This window comes from Battus philenor, unplaced genomic scaffold (genome assembly GCF_028537555.1).
Source record: "Battus philenor isolate CCGP_79_NKW_IND1 unplaced genomic scaffold, ilBatPhil1.0.hap1 SCAF_4, whole genome shotgun sequence".
Lineage (NCBI taxonomy): Eukaryota > Metazoa > Arthropoda > Insecta > Lepidoptera > Papilionidae > Battus > Battus philenor.
In genome coordinates, this window is record NW_027181704.1 from 9,556,995 (window position 1) to 9,569,120 (window position 12,126).

At 30.9% G+C, this 12,126-nt stretch overlaps 1 protein-coding gene across 2 annotated transcripts in view; it reads right to left on the minus strand.

Moving 5' to 3' along the window:
* Positions 1-1,986: 1,986 nt before the first annotated feature.
* Positions 1,987-12,126, minus strand: part of LOC137929021 (eye-specific diacylglycerol kinase-like) — a 37,473-nt gene continuing 27,333 nt past the window's right edge. The window contains exons 4-18 of one of the 2 annotated variants that reach the window (XM_068772044.1): positions 11,610-11,699; positions 11,307-11,436; positions 10,502-10,808; positions 9,218-9,386; positions 8,116-8,332; positions 7,735-7,927; positions 7,561-7,663; positions 6,150-6,340; positions 5,741-5,838; positions 5,348-5,473; positions 4,858-5,143; positions 4,509-4,769; positions 3,395-3,458; positions 2,989-3,310; positions 1,987-2,334 (exon numbers count right to left, since the gene is read on the minus strand). In XM_068772044.1, coding sequence (XP_068628145.1) covers positions 2,285-2,334; positions 2,989-3,310; positions 3,395-3,458; positions 4,509-4,769; positions 4,858-5,143; positions 5,348-5,473; positions 5,741-5,838; positions 6,150-6,340; positions 7,561-7,663; positions 7,735-7,927; positions 8,116-8,332; positions 9,218-9,386; positions 10,502-10,808; positions 11,307-11,436; positions 11,610-11,699 — 2,607 coding nt within the window. In that variant the 3' untranslated portion in view covers positions 1,987-2,284. The remainder of the gene's footprint in view (positions 2,335-2,988; positions 3,311-3,394; positions 3,459-4,508; positions 4,770-4,857; positions 5,144-5,347; positions 5,474-5,740; positions 5,839-6,149; positions 6,341-7,560; positions 7,664-7,734; positions 7,928-8,115; positions 8,333-9,217; positions 9,387-10,501; positions 10,809-11,306; positions 11,437-11,609; positions 11,700-12,126) is intronic. The other variant, XM_068772045.1, reaches the window with a different exon arrangement.

The following is a 12,126-nucleotide window of genomic DNA, read 5'->3' on the forward strand; positions in this document are numbered from 1 at the left end:
ATTATAGTACATACTCGTTATACAACATTATTTTAAAGTAGAATTTGGTCGAGAAATTTATATTACTAATATAATATAAGAGATATTTTCTTTAATACAATACACAAGTGAAGGCCTCCAATATAATATGTACAAGGAATAGTATTATCTAATAGGAAAGTATCACTAGTGTTAAGGGATCAATAGATTAAAATTGGCTTTAATACATTGTATACATTATTTGTAAAGTCAAAGAGCTCTTTCTAATTAGGTAAAAACTAAATATTACTTAATGTTGCAAAACAAATTGAATATACAGATCTTTGTTGTAAAAGCACCAATTACATAATTTTAACATTTTGCGTATACGAAATGTTATAATTACTTAATTTTCAAATTTTGTTATGGATTTTGGTATTCCATAGATCAATTAAGGTCCGTTTTAAAAACAGGTTATGAAATGGTACCTGAAAAATTCATGTCAATAAAACCGCGGAGTGAAAATTAGTATTTAAGTTATACATTATAATTCCAACTGTGCATATAGGCCTTTTAAGTGAAGATAAATTTATTTGCAGATGAAATTTCGATCAATAATTACTATATAATAATTATATGAAAACGTTCAATACTTTAGCGAAGTAAAAATAGACGAGGTTATATTTTCGTTGCTGAAAAGACAATATTTAAATTTACTGAGCTTTCGTTGATTACTTATTGTGATTTCAATAAAGAAAATAATTGAATTCACAATATTAAAATTTACAGTTTTATTTAAGTTCTTAACCTTAAAATGAACTCGTGACACCTGTATAAGAAATAAGATATTGATTTATATTCATATTATTCGAATATTGTAAATTACTTAGAAAGCTCAAGTCGTATCTGTACATCTATAATTATAAAAGGGAACTTACGATGCAGCGAGACAAGAGTACACAACAATCGCACTTATTATTAAATTGATCTTACTTTTTACATTATGACCAAATTTCTCACAGCTTTGTCTTTCATTGTTCGCTTATTAGCGAATAGTAAGAGTAAATTCGTTAAATACTAAAACTATTAGGTACATCTATATGAAAGGGTATTTGCATTACGTTCATAATGATAAATACCGTTAATGATGCAGTACAACGCAAAATTTATAAAAAAATAAAATGCTCACTCATTAAACCTTGACTAACAAATTGCAGTTACTATAAAATAAATTCAAACGATTGCAGGAATGCGGCAAACTAAAACAAATAACAAATAATACCTATCAATTAGCCTTAATATTTATTAACCTACTCAGATTAAAAAAGAGTCATATATATTACAAAATTGCGCCAATTGTCATAAATATAGCAAAATATAAGGACTCACACTGAACTAAATAAGTACGTATCTTTAAAACAATTCACGCATTTTTGAAAAGCTGTTTTAGCAATAAGTTATATTTCTTAATTACATATAAATAAATTCAGCATATAATACATCGTGCCTAATTACAATAAAAGCATTAAGTATTAATAATGAAATATAACGATATCCTTAATAAGCGTGTTCTAAACAGAGATTGCTTAAAAATGTTATAAACACGCAATGCTACACAACCGTTGGCGTACTAATGTAGTTGAGACTATATTTTAAATTTATATCATAAAATCAATAAGGTATAACTATCATGAAATATATCTGATACGAGCATTTGAAGTCGTATTATAATAAGGAGTCATAAATAGAAGGAGTAATTGTTAAAAGTACATTTCATAAGATTAAAAAATAGAATTGGACAATCGATATCTGATTTAATAAAAATTTTACGATGATAAATATCTAAAATTGTTTTAATATCCGTAAAAATATTGACTATTTTAGGAAAATATTCTATATTATAAATTGAGAGACAAAATTGTAAATTTAACATTAAATTTTTGCTAATTGAGTATATGACGATGAAAACCATGCTTAATGAAAGGAGATTAAACATTTTAAAAATATCAAACTAGTAACACTCGGGATTTTTCTTATTCTAAAACAAAATTAATTAAATTCATCCAATGACATCTCGCTATTAGCAGCAATTTACTAAAATCCTTACTTATTTTATATTTCAAAAGTGAATAATTGTGTCTACTTATAATAATTAAAATACAAAGAATCATTAATAAGAACTGAAACATTTCTTTAAGTGCAATTTAAGTTACATAATAATAGTTTTTATTTTAATACTTTAAGTCATCTTTAAAAGTAGAGTTATAATGTAAAATACTTTAAAGATTCATCGCGTTACTAATGTCTTTGTTAAACTGTCTAATTTTCAAACAGCTGTTTCTAAGTCTTCTGAAACTAGTTGAAAATGTTCTTGACCTGAAAACAAACACAGATTAAATTATGAAAACATATATAAATGTATAGTTTAAAGTGAGAAGTGTATCTGTGAGAAAGGAAGGGAAAAAGTAATCTGTTCAGAAATTTAGGAAGCCCACGAATATCTGATACAAAACAGACAGCTTAGCTGGGCTTTAAAATAACACGAATCTCTTTATTGTAATGTTAATCCGGAAACAATGGGAATACCGTAAAAATTACACAGTTACTTTTAAATGGTGCAGGGGAATACAGTCAACATCCAGATAAATACAATAGATTTATGTATCAGTATAAAGAACAGTTGGGACCATTCCGAATAATCCTTCTTTTACAGGGTTAGTCTATAATTTTGTAATCCCCTTTTGTACTACCTTTTATTTTAACATATTGCAGCTGGGGCCTTAAGGTTCTAGAGGGTGGAGCAAGGACGAGCGAGCGTAATGTAAGACGTCTACCCACAAGGTGGACGAATGGTCTTTGTTGAGGTCGTCGGAAAACGAAGGATGCTAGCCTCCAGAAACTGGTTGCCACTTGAAGGTCTATGTGCAGTAATAGTAATGTACGTTCTACGTTTGAAATGACGACGATGACGAACCAAAATTATTTTAAATATGAATTATTGATAACGAATAGCATTTTATTTAAACTTACTTTCTAAATAGGCCGCTAAGTCATGGTCCTCAGCTCGAAGAGCTAGATGCCTTGGAGTTAGACCCGCATGGTCTTGTCGTGTTAGCGATGCGCCTCCAGCCACCAACATGCAACAAATTGCTCGTCTTTTATGAGCAGCTGCCTTATGAAGAGCCGTCTGTCCTCGTTCATTGTCACGCATATTCAGTATAGCAGTTGGTGCACATGCGATCAGGTATTTTACTATTTCCTTGTTACCATATCGTGAAGCAATATGCAGTGCTGTCTGCCCAGTCGCATCAATAGACAGAAGCGAATAACCAGCGGCATGCAAATCCTTAACCTAATGAAAAGAATACATAGTGATTATAAAATTTATTTATAAAATCATTTTATATGAAAAAACAATAAGCAATCAAAACTTCACCATTTTTAAATCTCCGACTTTTGCAGCTTTAAGCAGTGAATCAGACGTTTTTTCCAGCAAATTTCTGAAACAATATGTTACAAAGGGGGGAAACTGTTAGCTCAAAAAATTAAAATAGACCAAGTTTAGTTTTATTTTATGTTGTTAATAAGCTTCTTACCAATAAATATTTCATTTAATATGTCAATATCATATTTTTGCGATACTACCATTTAAGATTTTTTTTAAGTATTTATTTATTTAGAGTATTTATATTTATTTAGAATTATAAAAACATGTTTTCACCATATTACTACAACTAAGCCACCTCACCTATAGCCAAACACTTCTTGATCAAGTCCGAAAAGTTTTTCGTGTATGCTGCATGCAATAGAAGAAAGAAAAGATAGTGCAGATGAAAGATCAAATAAGTGTGCTAGAAAATCCATAGCGTTTATAACATAGTGTTACTCTATTAATAGATATTTTAAAATGGTTTATAATTTGTACAACATTATGTGATGTGATAAAAAAATATATTGTCAAAAGTTTTGTGCAGTGCTCTTGAGAAATTAATATATTACTATTTTTTTAACCACATTAACTATTATTCTACTTACATAAAAGCGGACCTGCGTATTGTAATTTTATCTAAATATGTATTCATCTAAATCTTCGAGATATAAAGAACACAAACATTTGAAAAAATCTGTCTTCAATTATATTAAAATACTCTTCACCGCTTCTATGCATTAATTCTAGAATAAAGACTAGAGAAGACAAAACAAGTGTGTCAAATAGATTAAGATCATAATAAAAATCGCGATTTTGTAAAAAAAGTACAAGAAATTACCATTATGAAACGGTGGAATTTTCATTAGTTTAGCAATATTAATTAAGAAAATAAAGAGCGTAACAATTATTTTTTCTTATATTTTTTGGAATATTTTTGAAAGTTAAGACTTACACATTTTTTGTGAAGAGATCAAATCCGTGTAAGATACTGTAAATAATGCTATTAATTTAGATATTTGTTTAACGTTTATTTCTCTATTTACTATGAAATAAAATTTTACAGTAAACTACATCTTATGTCTACGACTAACACAATGTAGTAAAATTAAAACATACTTACGTTTTAAATCTCGCTAAGGAGTCATGGGTTGCTTCATTTTCCTTTGCAGGTGGACTTGTACAGAGTGGAGGAGAGTTAGTTTCCTGTGTTGATGATTTAGGAGTAACTGATCTCGAGGCAGGTGCTCTTGGTGAAGTGGATACGGATATTTTAGGAGCCATAAGCGCGGGGGAAGATGGGGCAGTTGCTGCGGCTGATGGCGGTGTCTGCGGCGTCTGTATTTCTTCTGATGTCCTTGCCGGACTCCCGAAACCAGATTCACTTAAGTATAATGTAAAATTTTATATAAAAGATGTACTATTATTTCAAATATATTAAAAAATAAACAGGACAGGAATTAAAAAAATACCTTGCGTGTGATTCCGGAACGTCTAAGGAAACACCGGCGCTTGGCGTATCGACACTCTGAGAAATATCTAATGATACGGACAATCCCGTAGTAGTTTCGAGAGAAACAGATGGCCCAGTACGGTCGAAAGATGGTGTTGCCGTAGTATCCGGATGAGCTGTAGACTCAGTGTCGGGAGTTTGGGGTGCAGCGTCCAATATGTAAATGTTTTCATGTCCAATGTCCGTAGCGTAATGGAGATTCTCCTGAGCTTTATCAATTCTAAAGAAACGTTCTGCAGTAACAGCTACAAAAGTTAATAGATTTGTTAAGTTCATAAAGTTAATAAATAACTAAAATAAAAATGGTTATTGAATATCAAAATAATATGAAGAAACGTAATATAAGTTAAATGTTCAATGGAAGGGTTAAAAAAATTCCTATTGAAGTAATCTTCAAAAACATGAAAAAATTTAATGCGTTCAAAAGCAAGAACACTGAAAAAACTTACAGTCAACAAACCACCAGTCAACAATATTTGAGTATGCTTGAGATTCTTTGATCATGTTTTGAATAAGTGTACGCATTTGCTCTAAATCAGCTGAAGGATTTACTTCTAAAGTTCCAAGACGTTCAGCTGTAAAAATATTAAATATTAAGGTTCATTTTAAACACAGAGGTCTACCTGAAAAAGATGAAATGGACGGAATAGAAACGGACCCTCTTTGTGTAGCAAATAAAACAAGTGATTTATAATATTTTTTTTAGGCAAAGAAGGAAGGAATATTTATAGAAAATTGTAAGATTAATTTTTAAGCCATTTATGAAAGCCTTCTATCGTTCAAACATGTTTATTACAAAAGGTTTTAAATAATTTGTAAATAATATACAAATAATTCTGTACCTGTATTTGCGAGCAATTCTTTGTCATAATGATGCCTTTCGTAATCGGCCATTGTTATGAGATTCACAGTGAGTGTCAGTTTATCTAGAGTCGTTTGTCTGCACAAAAAGAGATAAAGCAATTGTTTTTATACCTTGCGTTGAAGCTTAATAAATATTTTAATTGATACTTCAATATTTGTTTCATTTTTGTTACAAAAATATAGTAAAACGTAAAAGAAATATTGTAACCCCGTTGTACGTTTGCCATTCTATTTACAAACACCATAAAAATACTTTTTTTTTTAATAACACCTTGTCATATTGTTTAAAATTTTTATTGTTATAAATATTTACATATATAGTTATTTTTTCTTTGGAAAGCTCTAAAAAAATTTAGAGTAATAGTAAAAAACGTCCAGTTAACTTACGGAGCTAAGACTCGTCCGGGCTTCCGTTTAGCGAGCATAATAGCTTGATTAAGTATTGAAAGAGTAATAACTGAAGGAGCCAATCGACAGGCCTCTCCGTCAACTTGCATTGGTATTACTTTAGTTGTTACAATTTTCGCGGTTTTGCATTGTGTTATGCAAGTGCCATGCCCGCCAGCTTGTAACAGAGGCTAAGGAAATAAATACAGAACGATATTTTATTAAGTATATTGAAAATAATGCAATAAATGTTCATATAATTACTTCCCTCAAGGAAGAACTCTTCGAATAAAGGTTTATTTGAAACATTGTAGTTCCAATACCGTAGTTTTATGCTCACAGCATATGGCTTTAGTAAATGCAATACAAGAGGAAGGAGGAGAAAAACTTTTAAAATTTAAAAATAAAATAGATTAAAGTTTCATTTGATGCATCGTGGCAGGGAGAATGTACATATTTAGCAAATACAAGCCGGAGATTTAACCGTATTGATTTACATTAATAATGTTCCCACAAAAGCAAGTAAATTATTCCAAATAAAATCGATTTTACGGATCAATTTCTATTTTGTTTTATTTAACACTTTTAGGAGACATGTTTGCTGACTTCCCATAAACTCACTAAAAAAAGTTTGAGTTTGAAAAAAATGTTTGTTTTCTACAAAGTAAACATAAATCTTTAAAGATGTGTTTGATGATAAATGCCTCACATCTGAAATGAACGCGACTTTATATATATATATATATATATATATATATATAAATATTTGTTAAAATTGGACATAGCCTGCATAAACAAATCATTTCTATGAAAATTTGTTTTATAGTAGCAAATGATACACGAGTTAACTGAGAGTGATATAGCAACAGGGTATTCAGGATTATATTCCACACAATTTTACCTACCACACCGTTAACGTTCTATTTCATGTGTACATCATATACATTTTTCTGTTTGTCACTTGTCTTAAATAAATTGTAAAAACATCATCTTTTTCTCTAAGAGCTCGATCAAATTAATAAAGAAATATAACTCGTAAACAATGTGTTTAATGGCTTCTGTTTTGGTGTTTTAATAATAACTTCCCGATGCCGACCAGATCAATTAAATATTGACCTAGCCGCTACCAATTTAAAATGGACCGAATCGACTATAGACTTAAAATTACCAAAAATCAATGCTGGTTATTTTAAATTGGATAAAATATATTTATATGTATTGTTATATATGAAGGATTTATAATAAATTTCCTCAAACTAATTTTCTATATCGCAACTATCCGAAGCTTGATTTGACATATATGATTACGTAACCATAAATTCATAATTTACTTTGGACATTAAAACTAAGAAAGTAAAGATGAGTACAAGAGAAAACAGAAGTTTTTTCTATAAATTGTTAAGTTCCTTACCAATTGATAAGTAGTTAAACCTACAACTTCTATTAAACCGTCTTCTGTGGACGGTTCGTGTGCACCGCCTGATTTATTCCAAGGATGCGTTCCACCACCGTAGCTGAAATTAAATAATGTATGACAACGTATTTTTAACACTCAAACTAAATTATGTTATTGCGGTAAATTCACCTTGGAATGTTCAAGAACACGATAGCGTGTACTTTGTGTTCGCGAAGCACATTTGTGAGGTCTTTTCCATCACATTCCATAGTAACGAACTCTGCAAGACCTTTCCATTTGCGCTGCATAAGATCTTTTCCGCCAGCGGTACCATAGAACAACTTATTTCTGATGCGTGAGTTGAATTTTTCGGGATGAGCCTCTGTACGTAGAAAAAAATTATTGACATTCTCCTGAAATATTTTCTTCTAAGAAATGCGTAAAACTTAAACAATATAAACATGATCGCATTCATTAAATTACAAGTTATAAAAACTGTTAAAATTTATTTAATTGTCTCTATTGATGTATAAAATAGAATATCTATTTACGAACTTAATGAACATTTACCTCTAGCTTCATGAAATTCCAGAGCAATGTGAGCGTCGACGCCAAAAGAGAAGTAGTTGTTAACTACATTAAGGGGTAATTCAGGTTTCGCGTTGCTCGTGTCCTCGCCCGATGCGGCTTCGTTCGGCACGACTGAGAGTTGCCATCGGTCTAGAAGCACCGTGTCACTCTCGCCAATATGCGCTAATATTTTGGATATCGGCTCATCTTCATAGCCCTATTTTTACGAAAAATGTTTGATTTAGTTCATTTAGTTTATACGACCTTTTAACACATACAAATGAGTCAATAGGTTGCTTTTTCACTGCAGCTTCTTACTTTTTACATATGTACAAAATAGACACATTTTAAAATTAAATTTATTACATAAATAATTTACCTGCAAAATAAACAGGTACGTTCATTTACTTTTAGTCGTTTTAAGAAGCTATAATATTATAAAAAAATCTTTTAACCCTTTGCACTAGACGTATTTTAGTTCAAGTAAATTACTCATACATATCCCAAAATGCGTAGAAACCATAATGATATCAAGTTAAACATTTATTATAACTGTAACACTTTGCTTCTTAATTATTGCATGTATGTGTTTTTTTTTAGTTTTTTTTTCTGCAAATTTGAAAGTTTTAACCATATACTTGTATAATACAGGCAATACACTTTATATTACTTTATTTTACTTTCGTGTTTTATTTCGTATGTGTATATATAGCCTTCATCTATTTCTGAATGTTCTACTGCCAAACTCACACTATCTACTTTTTTGACATATTCTAAGATAAAAAACTATTAGGAAAAAATATACTTTTTATTTATAACCGGTAATATATACAATCGCTTAAAAATAATTAACTTTCCAACTGGGCGCTTGTTTCCTTCAATTTTATTGATAAAATAACATGCCTCACGAGTACAAAAAGTTAATACAATAATTAATGACACTGACAATTACATTTATAATAATATATATATAATACATTTACGAAAATATCTGAGACTTCGGAGAAATAGTTTGACATGTTTTCATTTGTATCGATTAAAGTAGATAATTTTGTATTTTTACTATTTAAGTGTAACAAAAAAAGCATAACAATTTTATTACCCCGCCCCAGCCGAGTGCCCTGGCTAGGTCATTGCCCGTTCCCAGTGGCAATACGCCGACAGCCGGGCGCGAACCGATTCGATCCAGTACACTCAGCACCCAGCCTACTGTACCGTCACCACCGCATGCCAGAACACGCAGGTTTGGTACTTTGCGAAACATTTCCAGACTGTTAGGATAACGGAAAAATAATTACTTAAATACTAACATATACCTTAATAATTATATATAATATCGAAAAAACATTCTGAGCCTTCACATGATGGTTAAAAATGAACCTTTTACTACGGATGTACCCATCACTTTGAGACATGACTGTGAAATATTGGTAAGTGTGGTACAGCGCTTTCAAACTGGGGTTCTATATGTATGCGATACGTTTAGTGTCCAGTACGTATTCTTGAGGTATCCTGGCGACCTATCGAGACAGTCAATTTTTGCTTATTTTTCAAGTGGATGAAGATGTATGTTGTTAAAGGCTGTATGACGACGGAAAATAGATTCACTAAAAATAATTAAAAATGGCCTTAGACAACACGTTATAAATAAATAAATAAATTTATAGATTTCAAATAATTTATAAAGACTTTCTAAGAATTTCTATAAAGATTATATTCGCTTGCAATAAAAGGTTTTATAAGTAAAGAAATAAACGGATCTTTTATATAAATATTCACTTTTACTCGAGATAGATTTCTGTCTCTTAAGTCCAGACAGCTTGTGAAACTGATAGTCTAGTGAGAAGTATCATCTCATGTCTCAAAGCGATGACTGAAAATATAGTGTTGGGCAGGATTTCAGTAATATATGTGTGTGAATGCTATAGGCGGGCTTTTACCATCACGTAAATGTTCTGCCATTGTCGATATTTTGAAGTAAATAATCACTCAATTGTATATTGTACAACGATTCCCAACCTGTGGGATGCGTAAAAATTACATTGGTCATGGCGAAATACTGAAAGTTTAAAACTGTTTGCTTATTATTACAATTACATTATTACATTGGATTATTTCTTTTATACTAGCCCTGTTTTAGGTGCACGATATTTAGGGATACAGAAACGAAAAAGTTTAGGGGGGCACTGTTTTAATGTATGAATAATTGGTACAAATATGAATTAAAAAAGATAAATGGGACAACATGAATATCAAAAGGAAATTCTCTTTTTGTATTCTGTTTCTTTTATGATTGAAAAATAATTTTTGTGCGCCTAGATAATAAATAAATATTCAAAAATAAAAATGGAAACATTTATATTTCTTTTAATTGAAAAAAAATTACCCTGGTCCTGGTCCGCCTTGAGTCAAATCAAAAACTTGTCGTGGATTCAATAGCCATTGAAACTTTTGCAGTAGCTTGACTCCTTGGTTGCCACCACTTTTCGGATTAATAAAAACGAGTACCGGTTTCACGTTTGTAGTTGGTATTGGCTTTATAACGAAAGGTTTATGTTCGTTCTTTGAATCTTTGCCTTTTTTTTTCGAAGCATTTTTCTTTTTCGGCGATTTCCTTAATGATGACTTAAAGCTTCCACGTCGGGGTAGCTTTACAATCCACGATGGCGGCACAATTATGTTAGACTGAGACCCTTAAAAATACGTTTGAAAGTAGTTTATTGTAGAATAAAGGAGATAAAAAACATACTGCTCACCTTATAGGTTATTATTATACACATTTTTGTACTACGGATGCGGCTCAATTCCTCTGAGATCAGCGGCATTAAGAAGTCTAGTTCAAATTAGTTTTGAATTATTTTAGCCCAATGTAGAATTCAGAGACAAAAACCTAATGTTTTAAGTATTAATATTTTAATAGCCTAGAAACAAACGATTAGTAGTCCGTTCTAAAATGTTTACCGATGGTACTGTGATTCTCCCCCGCTAACATCATACGTCCTACATTTACAATACTTAAATAAAAGCATTTCATCGACATTATCATCATCATCATTGTCATGTCAGACGATAGACGCCCATTACAAGACACAGGCCACCTCCGAAGATCGCCACAATTACCGGTCCTGCGTTGCCCGCATCCAGCTAATACAATTCATGTTATTAAGAGAAAATAAATTCTTGCCTCTTACCTAATGAGCATTCCTCCCCTATTCGCTGAAGGTTAAAACAGCTTTCTTTGTTATGGTACGCGTCTTTACACCATGAGCAACTTAGAGCTACAATATCTTTTGAACTGAATGATAACTTTGCTTGTAATGACTGAAAAAAAAATTGTTAATAATTTTACGTTACACTATTGCTAATAAAATATAAAATTTCTTAATATTAAATGATGGATTGTATTGGCGCTATTGAAAACAAAACAATGAAACAAACTACAAGCAAAGCACCAATGTATTTGCAGTAGGTGGCAACACATTGATTATACGCACACGATCACTGTTATCATTGGTTATTTCCATAGCCTTGTCTACAGGAGATTGTTTTGTTATGCACCACCCACAGCAACTGCGCCGGAATGACTGTGACAACAGAACAACCATGCAACAAACATGCTAAAAATTAAAACAAACACAGTATAAACAAACAACCAAAACCAAACTTTAAACTAAATTATAAAAAGTTCGCATAATGTAAATATAATAAACTAAAGAAAGAACTATACATACAGCGTATAATGCTTCGCAAATATCTGAAAATTAAGTTGAGAAAGAACTAAATAATGCTAAAATACTTTAAATTGAAATTTATAAAACGTTATTAATAATATGTTACTGCTATAGAATAAAATACAACTTTGTTTTTAGTTTTAGCTTCTACGACCACAATTTTAACTAATATAATATACGTACTTAAAACCAAACCGCATGTACAGCTTTTAAATTTTTACGCGTCTACACACTACTTAAACAAAACGTTATACGTGAACCAATAAACACACTCAAACTA